The 18001-nt window shown below is 61.0% G+C and overlaps 7 protein-coding genes across 8 annotated transcripts in view; 5 read left to right on the top strand and 2 right to left on the bottom strand.

Moving 5' to 3' along the window:
* GGTG_07974 overlaps positions 1 to 595 on the top strand; it is a 2971-nt gene extending 2376 nt beyond the window's left edge. Inside the window, exon 8 of one of the 2 annotated variants that reach the window (XM_009225807.1) lies at positions 58 to 595. The gene's annotated coding sequence lies outside the window, so the exon portion shown is untranslated. The remainder of the gene's footprint in view (positions 1 to 57) is intronic. The other variant, XM_009225806.1, reaches the window with a different exon arrangement.
* Positions 423 to 3845, bottom strand: GGTG_07973 (STE/STE20/YSK protein kinase). Its single transcript, XM_009225805.1, has 4 exons — positions 3230 to 3845; positions 3082 to 3149; positions 2852 to 3019; positions 423 to 2792 (listed from the first exon to the last, which is right to left on the bottom strand). Exons 1-4 carry the CDS (start codon positions 3282 to 3284, stop codon positions 1053 to 1055), a joined length of 2031 nt encoding a protein of 676 aa, XP_009224069.1. The 5' UTR covers positions 3285 to 3845; the 3' UTR covers positions 423 to 1052.
* Positions 3846 to 4272: 427 nt separating this feature from the next.
* GGTG_07972 (hypothetical protein) lies at positions 4273 to 9434 on the top strand (the record flags this gene model as incomplete). Its single annotated transcript, XM_009225804.1, has 6 exons — positions 4273 to 4377; positions 4450 to 4529; positions 4669 to 4784; positions 4876 to 5001; positions 5063 to 5157; positions 5235 to 9434. 6 exons carry the CDS (start codon positions 4273 to 4275, stop codon positions 9432 to 9434), a joined length of 4722 nt encoding a protein of 1573 aa, XP_009224068.1.
* Positions 9435 to 10167: 733 nt separating this feature from the next.
* On the top strand, positions 10168 to 11962 carry GGTG_07971 (hypothetical protein). The gene is made up of 2 exons (XM_009225803.1): positions 10168 to 10471; positions 10539 to 11962. The coding sequence occupies exons 1-2, from the start codon at positions 10392 to 10394 to the stop codon at positions 11587 to 11589; spliced, it is 1131 nt and encodes a 376-aa protein (XP_009224067.1). The 5' UTR covers positions 10168 to 10391; the 3' UTR covers positions 11590 to 11962.
* Positions 11963 to 12275: 313 nt separating this feature from the next.
* GGTG_07970 (hypothetical protein) lies at positions 12276 to 13949 on the top strand. The gene has a single exon (XM_009225802.1). It carries the CDS (start codon positions 12427 to 12429, stop codon positions 13654 to 13656), a length of 1230 nt encoding a protein of 409 aa, XP_009224066.1. The 5' UTR covers positions 12276 to 12426; the 3' UTR covers positions 13657 to 13949.
* GGTG_07969 (hypothetical protein) lies at positions 13609 to 14943 on the bottom strand. Its single transcript, XM_009225801.1, has 2 exons — positions 14797 to 14943; positions 13609 to 14707 (listed from the first exon to the last, which is right to left on the bottom strand). Exon 2 carries the CDS (start codon positions 14688 to 14690, stop codon positions 13914 to 13916), a length of 777 nt encoding a protein of 258 aa, XP_009224065.1. The 5' UTR covers positions 14691 to 14707; positions 14797 to 14943; the 3' UTR covers positions 13609 to 13913.
* A 102-nt stretch (positions 14944 to 15045) lies between these two features.
* On the top strand, positions 15046 to 17201 carry GGTG_07968 (hypothetical protein; the record flags this gene model as incomplete). The annotated part of the gene is made up of 3 exons (XM_009225800.1): positions 15046 to 15504; positions 15583 to 15672; positions 15724 to 17201. The coding sequence occupies exons 1-3, from the start codon at positions 15459 to 15461 to the stop codon at positions 17199 to 17201; spliced, it is 1614 nt and encodes a 537-aa protein (XP_009224064.1). The 5' UTR covers positions 15046 to 15458.
* Between the last annotated feature and the right edge of the window lie 800 nt (positions 17202 to 18001).

The following is an 18001-nucleotide window of genomic DNA, read 5'->3' as shown; positions in this document are numbered from 1 at the left end:
AGGGATCCGCGCAAGCGTGGATGACGACGGCGTCTATCGCATACGGCGCGAGCCCAGGTCCAACAGCATCGGGCTGTTCAAGGTCGAGCAGACGGGCCACGGCAAGATCCTGACGGACGAGTTTATCAACTGGAGGATAAAGCTTTCGTTGCCTCCTCCGCCTGACGCTGGAGAAAGCGGCGGGGAGGCCAACGGTAAATGAAAATGGGACGAGGAACAGAGGCGTACAGAGTTGATTTGGTTTACAATACACCCAAGGAACGGTTGTATGAGTCTCGTACGGTGTGGGATTTGGGATTTGGGATTTGGGATTTGCGGCGGTTTTTGTTTTTGTGCCCACCCATTCTCTGATCATGAGGGAGGCACTAGGGGCAATTTGAGTGATGAGCCGGGCGAGCTAAAGCAGACTCGGATATTTGGACATGGAAGCACATGAGCAGGTATGCCGTGAGGAAAATGCTGGCCCAAGCAGGACCTCTGTTTCAGCTATCTGAACAAAGCCAAGAAGAAATGGCCAAATAGGAAAGCAAGGAAATTGTACAAATAGGGAAGGAAGAACGCCACGCAGAGAAATCAAAAACCCTTTTGATCGGTATCTTTCCCCTTTCCCAGCCCCAGAGATCCCCCCCTCTGACATGACGCACATTAGTTGACCGACGGAGATGATCAAAGCAAAAGGACAACCGTGGAATCATTGCGTCTTCAGCGTCATGAGAGACAGCAATGAAAAAAAGGACATGAAAATGGGAGCAGAAAGCCAGAAAATCCCGGAAAAAAGAAGCGCTGAAAAAACCAAATGACAACCAAGGCATCGCAGAGTAGACAACCTCGACTCTATGCGCCAAGTGGCAAGGTGGCAGATATTATGCGCTCGCTTGGACGTCGCTGCAGTTTGGTAAATGGCACTCGGCAAGCCCATTGTGGCCTTGGCCGAGTGCCGTCCTGTTGATACACCCCGTTGAGCTTCTTGCACAGTGGCGGCCGAGGCATGTAGCCAAGAAGTTTCGGTACCTCCCCAAAAAAAAAAAGCAGAATCACCACATCGACCAGTCTCATGTGTCGTCTTGCTGAGGCTTCGAGGCCGGAAAGCGCGTGGCCAGGCCCTGCGCCCAGCGACCATAAAGCACGTCCGAGAGCTGCTTGTAGTGCTCCATGCCGGGCCTGGGGTCCTTGCCCCCGCCCGGCAGGCCGCGCGAGCGGAGCGTGGCCCTCTGCAGGTCATGCATCCTCTCGCGGTCGAGCGCCGACATCTTGGTCGGGCTGCCGGCGGGCGAGGACGCGGCGGGCTGCTGGGCGTCACCGGTCAGGGCCAGAGCCGAGGGGGCGAGGCTACTATTCTGCCGCCGCCTCTGACTCCGCAGGTGTGGGTTGGCGCCGCTGAGCTGCAGCTTGGTGGGGCTGGTGCTGGCGCTGCTCGGGTTGCTGACGGCGCTGTGCTGCGACGACGGCCGGGTCGACGAGGAGGGTGTGCCGTCGCGCGCGTGCTGGAGGGCCTTGGGCTGCGGGGTGGCGGGCAGGACGGCGGCGGCGAGCTTTGGGTCCTGGGCGGCGGCCGCGTTGATGCTGCGCAGGAAGTGGAGCATGCCGTCCGGGTCAACGGCGTCGAGGTAGGACAGGGCGTCTGCGAGGTTGGCGAGCGCCGAGCGCTTCTGCAGTGTCGAGGTTTGGGCATGCAGCTCGGCCATGGTTGGCTCCATGGCCTTGTTGTAGAGCCGCCTGCCGAGCACGCCCTCTTTGGTGCTGGGCTCGACCGGCCCGGAGGCCATGGAGGGGGGCAGGTTCTCGTTGTTGCTGCCACAGTTGATGGAATCGGTGGCGATGTCTGGGATGGAGCCGTCCGAGGGCACGCGGCGGAACAGGCGCATTGTGGAACCGCTATTTCCAAATGACAGGTCCGGCTGCAGAGGACGCTTGTGTACGATGATGGATGAATGTGGTGAATGGTTCATGGAGGGGTATTGAGACGCTGACGACGACTGGCGCTTGACGACATTGCGCCTCACCGTTCCTGTCGGAGCACCCGGAGACGAAGGCTGCAAAGGACCGTCCTTGATGTCGAGGCGTCGCATCGAGTCTTCTGCTGCCCACACAGATGATATCTTACGCTGCCGGACCGTCGCCTTCTTAGGCGCGACGGACCTGACCGTGTCGAATACCCACTCGTCCGAGTCGTCCCTTGGTGGGATGGACTGAAGGGTCTCCTGGTAGTAGACGGGGTGGGACTTGCGGTTGTTCTGCGCGTCGTATGCCTGCCTCCGCTCGATGAGCTCCTGCATGGCCTCAATCTTGCCGGCAAGCCGGATAAACTTGTGTTTCAGAAGCTCTTTCGCAGTTGGCCTTCGCTCCGGGTCCTTGACGAGGCACTGCGCGACGAAATCCTTGAATTCCTTGCTGTAGTTGCCCTCCAGACGCGGGGGAGCCTTCTTCGGGATCTCGAAGAGGGCCTTCATGGGGTGGAGGTCCGAATTGGGGGGCTCGCCCATGGCCAGCTCCATTGCGGTGATGCCAAGCGACCAAATGTCGGCCTTGAAGTCATAGCCAGCCTGCTGAATAACTTCAGGGGCCATCCAGAATGGGGTGCCAACGAAGGTGTTTCGCTGCGACTTGATGTTGGTCAACTGGGCGGCGACTCCGAAGTCGGCCAGCTTGACGCTGCCCTGGTCCGACAACAGCACGTTGGCTGCCTTGATGTCGCGGTGGATTTTCCCCTCGGCATGCAGGTATTCGAGCCCGCGGAGGAGCTCGCGGCACACGATGGCGGTGTGGCCTTCGGAAAAGTTGCCAGGTTTCAGCTGTATGCCAAGGTTAGCGCATAGTTCACATCAAATACAAGAAGATGCGCTGTACGTACCAGATCGAGACATGAGCCACCTCCAAGAAACTCCATGACGATCCATAGTTTGTGCCCCCGCAAGAAGCTTGCTTTGTACTGGGTGACGAAGGAGCTGGCGCAGGTGCTCAGCACCGAGATCTCCTGCTGGATCTCCTGAATGTCATCTTCGCTTGACTCCAGGTCAATCTGATGGCGAGAAGGACCGTCAGCAAGTGCCACGCATTAGCGGGTGGATGTGAGATACGTACATGCTTGATCGCAACTGTCTCGCCCGTCGCCCTGTCGATGGCCTTATAGACGACACCGAAACTGCCCTCTAGATGGCCACAGCGCTGTTAGCAAGATGCGACGAAAGCAGCTCGTCGGCGACGGTGGCGGTCGTGGTCTATCACTTACGCCCAAGTTCCTCAAGCACTTGGTACTGGCTCGCCAGGCCTCCGTCCACAGCCATCTTGCCCGGTGGATCTCAGCTCGGGCCGCGCCCCAGACACTTCCTGCAGACTCTTCACGATGATGCAGGTGCTGGCAGGGATGAGTGCGCGGTTGGATGCGAGACAAGAGATGAGTGAGGAAATTCGGACGCGGGCTTGCGTTGCTTCGCCGCGGTAAAAATGCAGACTGGCGGATGTGTGGAGGGACGGAGAACTGGGAGGGCAGACGGAGTCGCAAAAAAGGGCACGAGTTGTCGGTTGGAGAGTGTTTGCGATGCGCAAATTCGCTTCTTTTTTTTTTCCTGCGTACTTGATAGCTGCGGCGACTGTTTTGTTTGGGATGGGAGCTTGGGCCGGGTCTGGCAACCGGGCAACCCGTGTCTAACCCCTGTGCTCCTGGACCAGCTGGGTTGGAGCTTTGCGCAGCCCCGGTCGTCGCTCGAACAAGCAGGGCTGTGCCTGGGCCGGTCTGGGGAATCGTTGGCTATGGGAATCTTCGGCCATTGTCGAACACGATGGGAACTTTGTTTGGCGAAACGCATCATGCACGAATGACGGAGCAGCGAGGCGATCCCGAGGTCAGCGCTTGTCAGTCTTTTGTCCTCGGGCCCACTCGCTGCTGTCTGCCACAGCTGCATTCCACTGATGGGCCTCTTGTCGATGCACGATTGCTGCAGGTCCCCAGAAATGGGCACGCGCCCACCGCAGCTGGGCGCTTGGAGATGTGGATGGCATCTGTCGACGTCACGGCTGGCAGCTGCTGGAATGCTCTAAGACGTTGCTGTCTGGCACGAGTATTTGCGTCTATGCGCGAGAGGGGTTATTGAGCGAACAGGTCGCAACATTCGGCGTGATAACATGCCCAAATATGGTTCGTTGCCAGCAACAGCCACCGCCTCATAACCCGGGGAACCTTTTAAGCGTACCGGACATGGCCAGAAATTGGCCCGATGGTCTGCCACGGGGTCGAGATAGAAAAAGACCCTGCGCCAGCCCGCGCCCTGTGCCATGTCGGCGCCATCGCAAGGCCGAATCCTCCGCAAAAAGGCTGTCGAGACTCTCCAAAAAGAGCTCACCCCAAAGATCACCCAACTGCAGGCCTCGGGGCGTAACGTGAGCGGCAAGCCATTCCCCAAACAGGTGTGACAGAGTGCAGCTATTGGCTGCCAAGGGCACCCCCTGCAGGACCGTGCCCCTCTTTTATTGGCACCCGACCGGTTCAGGTCCCGGCGGCTGATCCAGTCGCCAGCCATGGTCAGAATCAGGTAAGGGACGTTTCCCCACGTCGGGTTGCCATCGTAGCAACGCCGCCAGAAAAAAAGTGTTTACATTGGCGGGCTGCGACGCGGGCAGAATGGAGAGCCCACCCCCAGTCATAACCCACACCGCCAACGGAACCACCAGGTTAGGCCTTGAGTGGGCCCTCAAGAATCCCCGGAGAACATCCACCAGGGAACCTCTTCCTCCTCCTCGCTTCGTTGGCCAGCCTGGTCCCCCTCAAAGCTTTGCGTGCCTTGATTGTTTGTCTGCATTCCGTTTTGCGAGCGAATACTATGTCATAGCTGCATTCTGTTATTGCGCATCCCTTGGACCTCGTCTTATTGCACCCAGACCGAGACCTCGATCGCACATGTCCTCGCGAGACCGCCATTGCCACCAACTATTCGATATCACTGCCAGCCTACCTCAAAACCTGCCTGTCGCGGCAAGTCTGCGCGAAGAGTCCGGGGCTCAGGCGTAAGGCCTCACAGAAGGTCCAATCAACATTTGTCGACCATCTTGGTTTGCGAATTTACAGTTTCAAGTAAAGCAATAACCATGGCGCCCGCAGCGCCAGCTCTGCCCACGCAGTTTCCCTGCTGGTGCAGAGCCGTATACTCATGGGGAGGAGAGGTAAGCGCGGCCCCCTGATGTATAGCATCATGAGTAGCCGAGGGCCAGCCGACTCACACTACTGCATCTCGATCTAGGGCAAGAAAGATCTCGGCTTTATGGAAGGCGAGTTGATCGAATGCCTCAACGCTGGAGACGGTTCATGGTGGACAGGGAGGCTTCGCAGGGACCGTCGCATGGTCGGGCTGTTTCCATCCAACTTTGTCGAGCTTCTACCCCCCGACTTCCATCCCATGAGCAGATCGACGAGCCCTTTGACGCAGAGCAACACACCGAGCCCAAAGAACACGCCCCAAAAGTCCAGGACGTTCCGGAAGCCGTTCGAGGCCTACGCGAAGGCACCGCATTACACCACCGCAAAGCAACCCGAAACTTACAAGGCCGGCGCTGTCCAAGCAAGTCCTGTGCGGTCTCGGGAAACTTCCAATGTCTCGGCCAACGGGACAGTGGTTGCTGCCTCGGAATCGACGCGCAGGGCTGCGAGCCCGGCGCCCCACGCTCACAACTACGGCGACCGCCATCGAGGCGCTAGCCCGGCGCCATCCAGGATGTATGACGATAGGCATCGTGCTGCCAGCCCTGCGCCGTCTAGGATGCATGACGATAGGTACCGTGCCGCCAGCCCAGCACCGTCGCGCATGTACGACGATAGGAGGAGAGGGCCGAGCCCCTCGCCGATGCATAGCCAAGAGGATATGAGGAGGGCCGTCAGTCCTGCTCCTATGCATAGGCATGGGGACATGAGGAGAGCTGCAAGCCCTGCTCCGTTGCGCGGTTACGACGACAGGGGAAGAGATGCAAGCCCCAACCCCATGTACCGGTACGACGACCACCAGAGAGCGCCTAGCCCGAATCCGGCCCACCACTACGACGACCGCAGGAGAGCTCCCAGCCCGAATCCGGTTCATCACTACGACGACCGTCGGAGGGCTCCCAGCCCGAACCCGATCCACCACTATGATGACCACCGCAGAGCGCCTAGCCCGAATCCTCACAGGTACGACGACATGAGGAGAGCTGCCAGCCCAGGGCCGCTTCAGAGATATGAGGACATGAAGCGTGCTGTCAGCCCAGCGCCATTCGAGGCCTTTGGATCAAGAGCGCCATCCCCTGCACCTTCCGTTGCGTCGTATAGACCTTACCGACCCCCAGGCTCTTCAGTCGAGCACGTACCGCAAGATGCGCAGTTTGATCAAGGATTCGACGACCTCAACTCGCCGCCGCCTCCGCCACCCCCGCCGCACCGGCATGTCGCTCCCAAGCATGGCTCTACTATGTCACACGACCAGAGGGCGCATGGCGGTCTTGAGAGACACGGTTCAAATACGTCGTATGACTCTCGGGGGAGGCACGGCGCAAGCATGTCGTATGACCAAGGTGCACAGCGTGGCTTGGAGAGGCAAGGTTCCAATATGTCCCATGGTCAGCCTTCCAACGGATACCATACCCCAAGGATACCATCGCCCTGCCCATCCCCAGGAGGGGGCAGTGGCTTAACACCCTCACCACTACGTGAGGCTATGGATGGGGTTATGGAGCAGTTGGACGCGCTCAACATCCCTCGGCAGACCGAGTCTCCGGAGCCCGTACTAGATCCTTGGTCACCCGAGTCTTTTGACATGGTGTACCAACAATCTCGGAGAAAACACGTCCGCGCGAAGTCGAGACCACGAACGGCCATGGGCCTTCCACGGGCCGACTCTGGCTACGAAACGTACAGCGGTGACTCCTCGCAGGAAGGAGGTATGGAAGAGGCGCGCAACAGTCGGCGCGGCCAAGAAGAAGCTGGGCTTCCGCAGCTGAGCAACTACGTGGAGCGTATGGAGAGCAGGCTGCGCAGCATGCACAACCGTGCGCCAAGTGCGGTTGACGACGACACGCCACCTCCTCCACCGCCCAAGGCACTGCATCACGAGAGACCAAAGTCGTCGATGGGCGGAAGTGTGCACGGATCCGAGATGGACTACAAATCCAAGCTGCGGCATAGAAAGTCGGCTTATGATATTGGAAAAGTCCTGGGTCGCACATTTACCACCAAGACAAACTCAACAAGCGCCTCCTCTGGCAACCAGAGCACAACGACCCAGAGCACCAGCCACAGCCTGATGAGCGGCGTCTCGGCCGGAGGCATCAGCGCTACGAGCGCCGGAAGCCTCGCGCGGAAGAACCTACAGCGAAGGGCTCAAAGTGCTATGAGCATGCGAGACCCGGATTTGGAACGGCCCGAAACCCCCTTCACAGGTGTCACTTATCACAGCAGCCATGCTTCCGGAGACTCGAGACCAAAGTCGCAGATGGGGATCCACGACGATCCCATGGCGGGCATCGGAGGCCTCGGCGGCCTCACGCAGCCCAAGGCAAAGAAGTCCAACTTCTTCAAGAAGATGCTGGAGTCGGCCAAGACGGGAGTTGCAAGCACGCGAGGCAGCATTGCAGCGGCTGGGGCGGGCGGCCACTCATCAAGTCCTATGGGTCGCTCGATGCCGAGTGGACTCTCTGGCCTCGCAGGCGGTCTGGTTAGTTCTGGCAGGGACGCTGCCAGGGACATGAATCTCAACGCTGGCGTCGACTGGGTCCAGGTTCGCCGCGACGTGAACCGGTCCAACACACTCAGCCGCAACGAGCGCAATGAGCGCCGTGAACGGTGCATCATGATGGATTACCCCGCCCTGGACCCCGTGGACGAGCTGTACAGCAGTATGGATGGCGACGAGGGCGCCGACGGAAGGCCAGTGCCCGAGCCGACCAACTACGCCTCCATCAACCTCAGCCAGGTAGATAAGAACTCACGGTTCATCAGAGGGCTCCCACCAACCACGACTGCCATAACACTCGCCACAACCTACGTTTGCCGGCCGTACCGCAGCGACGTGCAGCGTCTCCGAGCCATCTTCACATGGGTTGCCGAGAAGATCAGCTGGGAGGAGGAGTTCGAGGGCCAGATCGACACGAGGCGCGTCATCACAAGCAAGCGCGCCTGCGCGGAAGAATACGCTCTGCTGGTTGTGGAGATGTGCACAGCAGTAGGCCTGCACTGTGAGGTGGTGCGCGGCTACCTCAAGTCTCCGGGTGAGGTGCCCGAGATGGGCTTGATGCCAAGATCCAACCACTGGTGGAATGCCGTCGTGGTGGACAACGAGTGGCGCATGATGGACTGTTGCCTGGCAAGTCCGTCCAACCCCCGACGCACCCAGTACTCTACCGCCAGTGGCTCATCGGCGGACCCGTGGTGGTTCCTGGCGCGGCCGAGCGAGATGTGCTGGACACACATCCCCGAGCACCACTCGCAGCAGCACATCTGCCCACCGGTGGCGCACGAGATCCTCCTCAACCTCCCGTGCGCCTGTCCGCCCTTCTTCCAGTCCGGGATCCAGATGATGGACTACAACACGTCGGTGACGCGCATCGAGGATCTCGAGATGGTGCACGTGCGCTTCAACGTTCCCGACGACATCGAGGTGGCGGCCGAGGTGGAGGTGCGGGCCTACTCGCGCGACTCAGACGGCGACTACTTTGAGTCGGGCGAGCTGGTCAAGAAGCGGGCGCTCGCGCAGGCGGACTGGGTCGGCGGGCTCAAGCGCTACACAGTCAAGGCACTGCTGCCGGGAGACGAGGGCACTGGTGTGCTCAAGATCTACGCGGGCAAGCGTGGGCTGATGCACAGCATCAAGGACATCCCACATCCCGTCGCGTTTGCCCTGCCGGTCCTGCACACGGGCGAGAACCCGCCCTACGAATTTGTGACAAGGCACCCGACGCCGCACGCGCAGCGCCACGACATCTATGTGGTGCAGCCCCAGTGCCAACGGCTGGCGCTGAACAACACGTTTGTGTTTGCAGTCCGGCAGCACCCCAGCTCTCTGGGCACCGGCGGGTCGGCCATGACGCCGTCCTCGAACCCCAACGGCGCCACGTCGCCCATACCCTTTGCCCGGCCCGGCTCGGCCATGAGCATGACCAGCTCTAGCGCGGCGGGGTCGTCCAACCCGAGCTCGGCCACGGGAGGGGCGGTGGCGGGCAAGAAGCCGGCCAAGCTGGCGATCCAGACGCCCGGCGGCAAGATCCTGCGGCTGATGCGCAAGGAGGAGCGGCGCGGTGGCGCCGTCGGCGTCGGGGGCCGTGGCGCCAGCGGGGCCGGTTCCGAGGAGGACATGAGCGACGGCGGCACGTGGGCGACCACCATCAAGTGCAGCGAGAAGGGCGTCTGGCGCGGTCTCGTGCTCGCGGACCGGGCGGCGAGGTGGTGCGTGTTTGCCGAGTGGGTGTGTGACGCCTGATTCTGATTTTTCTCGTCTTGATGTTTGCTTTTTACCGAATTCCTTTTTTCTTTTCTGGCTGTTCTGGACCTTGCTGGATATGGAGGCAAATGTGGGAGTTTGTTGTTACGATCAAGGGTAACCTGCCTTGCAGAATCTCGCGCAAGGGGTTGGGGAGTTTTTATCTTCTCCTTTTTGTGATGGTTGTTCTTTTGCCTGGGCAGTTTTCTTGTCATATCCTGTTGCTATTTTCTTTTGGCATGGGGATTGGAGTTGTCTTCTTTTTTCTCCGTTATCCTCAATATCTCGTGGCTTCCCCCTGTTTATCTTTTGTTCGTACATTCATGTATCCCTCGGGGACGAGGGAGCAAGACCTAATCAGGGCAAATGTCTAGCGAAAAAGTTGTACATGATGTCGGATTGCCATGTTCATTTGACCGAGTTTGTTGTTGCTACTAGATTGTAATAGAAGGCTACAGAATGACGATATGACATTTTAATTGCTTTTCCCACCGTCTCCCCGAGCTAATTGCCTGTGGAGTGTTGATCCTCCTCTCGTTGTTGTTGGGAGGTCCAAAGAGTTTCAACGTCATAGTTACCGCCAGGAATTCTTCTCAGGTCTTGGTCTAGCGAGCAGTTGCCAGTGCTTGATCGTTCTTGGCACTCGTGATTCGCTACAGGCCGGGTGCTTGGCACGCTTCCACTGGGGATCCGTGCACAGCCTACGCAGGGAGGTACCCAGTCAGGGGACCTCTGTCCCAGATGTTTCATCTTTCTTTCCAGCCATCATCTCCTGGGTCTCGAGAAACATCACCGTCAAGCTGGTCTTGACTTGAACTTGTTTGTGCTGCTGGGATTTGGACTCATTTTATTTATCGACTGTCCCCCCTTTTTTTTTTGACGACCCTCCTTCTAGACGCGCTTGCTTAGACGGCTGGCCCAACTCGTAGCCACCACATAAGTTTTCAGCGTGTCGCAATGGCCGAACAGGCAAAAAGCGATGCCTCAAAGCAGCGGCATGCCCTGTCGTGGGCCTCCGACTCCAACTACACCACCACGTAAGTTGAGTTGCCTTTTCGCTCTGTTAACGAAGCTGCCTATGAGGCTCACAAACGGCACCCCTAGTGTCCCATCATACGCCTGGTACTTCCTCAAGTCGCAGCTCACGCCGCTGCCGCAGCCCAAGGGCAACTTCGACGGCCAGACGGTGATCGTGACGGGGGCCAACGTCGGGCTGGGGCTCGAGGCCGCTCGCACCGTCGTCCGCCTTGGCGCGTCAAAGGTCATACTCGCCTGCCGCGACCCCGCCAAGGCCGACGCCGCCCGCGCCGACATCGAGGCCAGCACGGGCCGGGCGCCGGGCGTCGTCGAGTGCTGGCAGGTCGACGTGGGCAGCCTCGACAGCGTGCGCGAGTTTTGCGCGCGCGCCGACAAGAGCCTGACCCGCGTCGACGCCCTCATCGCCAACGCCGCCGTCGCCATCCCGACCTACGTCGCCTGCGACGGCGGGCTCGAGAGCACCATCGCCGTCAACGTCGTCGGCGCCCTGTTCATGGCGGTGCTGCTGCTCCCGTCCATGCGCCGCACCGCGGCCCGCTTCAACGTCGAGCCGCGCGTCAGCTTCGTGGGCTCGGACGCGCACCAGTTTGCGCGCTTTGCCGAGCGCAACCCGCCGCCCGGCCGTGGCGGGATCCTCGACGTGTTTAGGGACCCGGCCGCCATGGACACGGACCGCTACAACGTGTCAAAGGTGATGATCCTCATGTGCGCGCGCGAGTTGGCGGCACGCCTCGACGGCGGCGGCGGCGGCGGCGGCGGCGGCGACGACCATCCGGAGCGGAATCCGGTGGTGGTCAACACGCTCAACCCGGGCATGTGCCGCTCCCAGTTGTTCCGCCACGCGCCCTTCCCGCTCGACTGGATCGTCGCCTTGGGCGTGCGGCTGGTCGGGCGCTCGACCGAGGTCGGGTCGCGGACCCTGGTTGCGGCGGCGGCGGCGGGGCGGGAGTCGCACGGAAAGTACATGCTCGACTGCGTCGTGGTCGAGGGCGCCGAGAGCCCGCTGGTGCGCAGCGAGGAGGGCCGCGCGGTGCAGGTCAGGGTGTTTGACGAGATCATGGCGGAGCTGGAAAAGGTGCACCCAGGGATAGGCAAGATTCTGGCAGGCTCGGCTTGAGCTAGGCTTTTGGTGATACTGTGGGATTTCTCGGACTTGGACTCGTGTAAACAGCCACATTGTATTGGGATTTTGTACATGTGTTGAAATCAAACCCATCTTGACGCGGTAGGCCTTGCTGCCTCGATAGGGTTTCTGTCAGATCCGAGAACGGCCCTGTCAGGATCGCCAGCAGATCCATTTGACTCATTGGGTATCGAAATGCCGGGTCGATGGCATGAACTGCTTCAACACTCCGTGTTCTTTCTAGAAACACCTGTGTGGCCATAGTTGAGGTGACTGGTTGGTCAAGATTCCCATGTCCCATCCTCGAGGCCTCGCAACCGAGATGATCTTCAATATTTCTCGTCCCAATTTTGCTCACCGTTCTTCACATGTACAAAATGTCGTTTGCAGGGATAACTTGCGAAGGCTAGTCTTTGGCCTTCCGGGCCAGACAGGCTTGGAGAGAACATGCCGCAGCCTGATCAACTTCCGGGCTAGCGATGCTCAAATTGTGCCTGATGTAAGATGAATTCCGTGGTTGGCCATATCTCGCTGCTGAATAAGATAGCGTGGCTCACAACGGCCAACGGCGAGGGCAGGGAGGCTGATGCGCTGGCGAGGGTCCAAGACAGAAGGGGCAGCCCCACAGTTACCCGAACCTCGGCTCCCCGCACTTTCCCATTACTTGAACAGCAGGGATTCTCCAGGCGCACCACAAACATCCCCAACCCAACTTTTAAACCCAGTGCAGAGAGCACAGATACAACACGATGCGCGAAAGACGCCAACGCCTGCCTCTTCCTCACCGACGTGAGATTGCACTCTGCCGAGACACATAGTCCACTTCTCACAATGCCCAGCCCGCCCCTCGCGGGCCTCAAGGTCCTCGAGTTCGCCGGCCTCGCGCCCGGCCCCTTCGCGGGCATGCTGCTCGCCGACGCCGGCGCCTCGGTCCTGCGCGTCGACCGCTCCTCCCCCGATGCGGCGGCGGCGGCCCCCACGGCCGACCTCCTAGCGCGCCGCAAGGCCTCGGTCGCCGTCGACCTCAAGTCGGCGCGCGGCGTCGCCCTCGTGCGCGAGCTGGCCGCGTCCGCCGACGTGCTCATCGACCCGTTCCGCCCGGGGGTGCTCGAGCGCCTGGGCCTGGGGCCCGACGACCTGCGGGCCCAGATCGACCGCGGGCTGATATACGCGCGCATCACGGGCTTCCGCCGCGACGGCCGCTACGCCGACATGGCCGGCCACGACATCAACTACCTCGCCGTGTCGGGCGTGCTGGCCATGCTCGGCCGCGCGGGCCAGCCGCCCACGCCGCCGTGGAACGTCCTCGCCGACTTTGCCGGCGGCGGCGCCGCGCTGTTCCAGGGCATACTCCTGGCGCTCGCCGCGCGCAACAGCAAACCCGCTGGGGGGAGGAGAGGCCAGGTCGTCGAGGCCAACATGGTCGACGGCGCCGCGTACCTGGCGTCGTTCCCGCGCTTCGCCCTCAAGATCCCCCACCTGGGCGGCGCGCCCCGCGGCGAGAACCTGCTCGACTCGGGCTGCCCCTTTTACGACACGTACGAGACGGCCGAGCGGGGCAGGTACGTCGCCGTCGGCGCGCTGGAGCCGCAATTTTTCGCGGCGCTGCTGCGCGGGCTCGGCCTCGAGGGTAAAGGGTGGGAGGCGAGGCAGCACGATAGGGCCGCGTGGCCCGAGATGCGGGCCGAGTTCGGGCGCGTCTTCAGGACGCGCGGCAGGGACGGGTGGGAGGCTGTGTTTGACGGCACCGACGCGTGCTGCACGCCCGTGCTGGACTTTGGGGAGCTGGAGCGCGGTGCGGGAGGGAGGGAGGGGGACCAGCGGCCGCCGGTCGGGCTGCGCGAGACGCCGCTGCTGGCCGTGCACCAGGGGGCCGCGAACCCGGCCGCGCAGGGCCAGGGCGAGGGCGTGCCGGGCTCGGGCTACGAGGCCGCGAGCCTGCGGCCGGGGGACGGGGGCGAGAAGCTGCTCGGGAGCTGGCTGGGCTGGGTCAAGGGGCGGGATTATGACGAACAGGGTGGCGGCTTGGTTTTGAAGCAGGAGTCAAAATCCAGATTGTAGTCCTTGATATGGCACACGGAGCTAGGCCCCATGTTGCCTCGTGTATTTTATTTGATGGAGAACCCGCTGAGGTGCTCCAACGGTTGTATATTTTTCTCCACAGTGCTTTACGTTGTATTGGGCACATTGAACTGCACTAGTGATTCGTTCAAGACGGGCGGGTATTTTGTACGGCTTTTAACGAGTTGGTGATATACAGCGTGATTCGCGGGAAGCGGCCGACCATGTGTTCCCTCTCTCTCACACATTCATGCCTGCTAGTAGACGCCGCCAGCCTCCCTCGCGGCCCTGCGCTCGACGACGCGCCTCTTGAACCTGATCTCGTCGCGCCGCCTCTCGCCGCCGTCGATCTTGCGGCCCACCTTGTTCTCCCACATGCCCTCGGTCACCGTCAGCTGGGCGCCCGCCCCGCGGCCCTTGAGCGGCAGGACGTAGGGGCCCGAGACGCCCCGGACGCCGACGGGCTTGAACCCCCTGGCGGGCGCGCGGTGGCCGGCGGGGAGGTCGGCCGCGTCCACGCCGGCGGGCGTCCCGGCGGGGACGTTGACGACGACGCGCTCCCGCACGAGGCCGTGGCGCGGCTCGGCCACGTCGAGGACCTTGAAGTCGGCGGCGCCGTCGCGCACGAAGCGCAGGTCGCCGCCGACGCCGAAGCGGCCCTCGCGGTACCGCTGGCGCCACTCGATCAGGTACCGGCGCGTCCGGGCCGGCTCGACGCCCAGCTCGCGCAGCTGGTCCGACGTCAGGGTGAAGAGGGCCTCCCACGTCGTGATCTTGGATGCGTGCTGGGACAGCCCGCGCCCGATCACCTTGAGGAACGTCGCCACGTCGGGCACCAGCGGGATCGGCGCCGGGATGGGCGGCGCCGCGGCGCCCTTGTTAGTCGAGTGCGCCCATCGGGACTGCATGTGGATCGAGTTTGGGGTGGTGGTGGTGGTGGCGGCGGCGGCGGTGGCGGTTGGTATGGGTGTTGTCGTGGCTCGGAGGCTTCGCGAGAGGCTTGAGAGGAGGGGGGATAGCTTCAATGGGGGCATTTTGGGCTGGTGGCACGCTGGCACATTCTCACGTTAGCTACTTCAGGAGAAGTTGCGATGGAGGGGGCGGGGGTTTGGCAGGGCCATTGGCAGTCGGGCGGCGTACCTATTGCCTCAGCCCCATGACAAGACTGGCTCCTACGGTCTCGGTCAAGCCTAACGGTGCTCGGTGTGCGCTCCGGCCTCGATTCTTTGGGATAGCTTCGCTTTGGATTCGACGGCTGCAGCTGCGGTTGACGTGTGTGAATTCACGAAGAGAATTTCCGAGGCTGTGGACCCACTCCAGCTGCCGCGGACCCACCACTTGAGGCTGGATCGAGCGAGGCTGCGCATTTCCATCTCCATCACCATTTCACCAACATCGATCATGGCTCTCGACCGCCCGGCTTACTCTCGCCACCATCAGCCTTCCATCCGGCACTTGTTGTCTGCCTGCATGTTGCCATGCACAAACAGCTGATCGCCATGAGGCGACATGATTAGCTCAACATGGTAGGCCACGGTTAGGCTCAAGGGGAGCTAAGCGCCAGGATTCACGGAAGACAACTGAATTAAGCGCGCCCTTGGGGGGCGCCAAGGCCTGAAACTCCAATCTTAAGGAACCCCTGTTGCAGCTTTGCACATGGAGGTCAGGCTGTCAGTATACCTTCTTTGCTTTCACAAAGATCATGTCTAGCTCTAGATTCCATCATTGTAATTCCATCGCTCCCCCATCTCCCTTCGCCCCAACAACCTTCCCTGTCTCGATCAAGCGCCCCTTCAGCCACCATGGCGGAACCTTTCCCAGGATTCCTCCGCTGGAGCATGCCTTCTGGTTAGTCTGAGCTGTTCATCACGTATCCGATGACACTGTCCGCTGAGCCCCGAGTCTGACATTACAACAATCGCAAAGTCACTATCCTTGGTGACTACCTGTATGTCGACGGAGGTGAGGTCTCACGGCTCATCGATGGCCAGGTGCAAGAGCCGCCGTCTACACAAGGTTCGTCATGCCTCGGACTCAAACGCCAGTCTGGCGACTAACAACCACAAGTCAACTCGACACTCTCACTGAGCCTCAAGTCATCATGGACAAACTCGACGGCCAAGTGGACAGAGACGTCGCGGGCGGGCGTCCCCAAGCTCGTAAAAACGGGGTTCTGGCCTGACCCTCGGACCAAATCCTTCTACCAGTGGGCCGGCTCCATGGTTTACAACGCCATCCCTCCGCCGAACCAGCTTTGGAGATTTGCTGCCGACGGCGCGGGACGGGGTTCTTGGGCGGAAGTTGCGGTTCCTGACGCTGTAGGCTTTGGCGCGCTTGTAAAACCGGCAGCCTGCGCGTCGGCATGGGGAGCGGACCGCGTCGGATACTGCGTCAGCGGTTGGCTCGACAAGGCCACCGATACGACAGGTTCCCGCAGGATCGGGATTCCGGGCATGGTCACCTTGGACATGGAAACAACGACGTTCAAAAACGTCTCGACCGACGGTCTCAAAGACAGGGGCATAGCCATCGAGTCACACGCCCAGAGCGTCCCCTTCGGCCCAAGGGCAAACTCGAGCGGTCTGCTCGCCCTTTTCGGCGGCATGGATTATGACTCCCCACAGTTCTCCTTCTCGAACCTCTCCATCTACGACCCGGAGCAAGGCCGCTGGCACTGGCAGACCACGACGGGCAGCCGCCCCACCGGCCGGGAGCGCTTCTGTCACGTCGGCGCGGCCGGCGACAACGGCACGTACGAGATCTTCCTGTACGGCGGCATACAGGCGGACCCCAAGACGACATGGGACGACGTCCACATCCTCTCCCTGCCGGGCTTCGTCTTCTTCAAAGCCCCCGAGTCGGCGCTGTCGAGCTCGCGCTGCGACCACGCCTGCGCCGCCGACGGCCGCCAGATGATCTCGGTCGGCGGCGCCGCCTGCAGCGTCGGCTTCCCCAAGTCGCTGACGGAGCCCGACCCCTGGAGGCAGGCGCTCGGAGTCTACGACATGACGGACCTCGAGTGGAAGGCCGGCTTCGACGGGACCCGCCCGGCGTACCGCACGCCGCAGGTGGTCAAGGACTGGTACGCGCAGGGCGGGCAAAGGGCCGTCTCCTGGTCCAGCGACGCGATGCAGCGGCTGTTTTCCCCAGAAACGAGGCCGGACTCCCCGCCGGGCACCCCGCTCAACACTCCCGGCTCCGCTGACGGCCAAGCCACACCGGCGTCCGGGCTGTCAGCCGGAGCGACCGCTGGTATCGCGGTTGGGGCCGTCGCGGGCGCGCTTATAATAGCGGGCCTGCTTGCCTTTGCCTTCTTGCGGCGGCGGCGGCGGCGGCGGCGGCGGCTGGAGCTTGCCTCGTCTACCCACTCGGCAAAGTGCATGGCTGCGGCTTGCCACGAGATTCAGGGCGCCAGTTTTTATGAGCTGCAGGCTCCGACGGCAGAGCTGCAGTGCCATACCATCATGCCTTTCGAGATGCCAGGCTCCAGTCGTCCGTACTACCCACGTCGAAAGGAGGATCCGAATAATGTGTTTGCTGGTTGAGGAGCGTTGGAGCCTTGTGAGCCAGGCTTTCCCATTGTTTGTTTACCAGTGCCAACAGCTTAGATATTGCAAATTTGCCGCTTCTCATGTGCTACATCCCTTAGGACCATGCATGGTTCCCCTTCGCGGCGGCACATGCATCTGTTTGAAGAGCCGCAAAACGAAATTGGTCTACGCGAAATACGCCCCGCAATACGATCCATGAGGATTCTTGGGTGAGAATGATGGCGGGTGAGGGCGGGTGAAAGAAAAAGGGGGATGTCGGTGGTGGTGGTGGTGGTGGTGGTAGTGGTGGTTACACGACATGCAAAATGCGCAACGCACCCAAAATCAAAGATGCATGGTCCTTTTATTACATTTCCCACCTGCACCCTGCACCTGCACCTCGACAGCCGACGCGCGCCCCCTCACTCACTCTCGTGAGACGTCCGATCCAGAAATGCGACGTCTTGGTTTGTCCGCTTTCTTGCGCATTTGGCGTTGCACCTACTGGGCTTTGTAACCCAAAGCACGCGCAGGTCGGATGTTCCTATTTTCCACCTTGTTTTTCTTTCTCCTCCTCCAACCTCCCGCCTTTCCCCGTCGCATGCCTGATCTTGGCCTTGTCCCTGCGCCGCCGGCCTACATTTGTCGTTTTCGTTTACCCCGGCCTCTTTTTGTGGGCAGTCATCATCATCGGGTCTATTCCGCAAGCGCGGGCGTGTAATTGCCCGATTAGCCGCGACATTTGGTCCTCAACCTTTTGCCCCTTTTGTTAGTCAATCAATCTCCTTCCTGTCCTCTGCTATCATACACCCCCC

The sequence above is a fragment of the Gaeumannomyces tritici genome (assembly GCF_000145635.1).
Source record: "Gaeumannomyces tritici R3-111a-1 unplaced genomic scaffold supercont2.4, whole genome shotgun sequence".
NCBI classification, from domain to species: Eukaryota; Fungi; Ascomycota; class Sordariomycetes; order Magnaporthales; family Magnaporthaceae; genus Gaeumannomyces; species Gaeumannomyces tritici.
The sequence above is the reverse complement of the archived record's forward strand: the minus strand, read 5'-3'. Positions and strand labels throughout refer to the sequence as shown.

Excerpts from the sequence above, each read along its gene's own strand:
- GGTG_07971 (XM_009225803.1), top strand. The coding sequence starts at position 10,392 with ATGGCCGAACAGGCAAAAAGCGATGCCTCAAAGCAGCGGCATGCCCTG. Across the intron at positions 10,472-10,538 it reads GACTCCAACTACACCACCAC|TGTCCCATCATACGCCTGGT; the intron begins GTAAGTTGAGTT and ends CGGCACCCCTAG.
- GGTG_07973 (XM_009225805.1), bottom strand. The coding sequence starts at position 3,284 with ATGGCTGTGGACGGAGGCCTGGCGAGCCAGTACCAAGTGCTTGAGGAA. Across the intron at positions 3,150-3,229 it reads AGTGCTTGAGGAACTTGGGC|AGGGCAGTTTCGGTGTCGTC; the intron begins GTAAGTGATAGA and ends GTGGCCATCTAG. Across the intron at positions 2,793-2,851 it reads GTGGCTCATGTCTCGATCTG|CTGAAACCTGGCAACTTTTC; the intron begins GTACGTACAGCG and ends CTTGGCATACAG.
- GGTG_07969 (XM_009225801.1), bottom strand. The coding sequence starts at position 14,690 with ATGCCCCCATTGAAGCTATCCCCCCTCCTCTCAAGCCTCTCGCGAAGC.
- GGTG_07970 (XM_009225802.1), top strand. The coding sequence starts at position 12,427 with ATGCCCAGCCCGCCCCTCGCGGGCCTCAAGGTCCTCGAGTTCGCCGGC.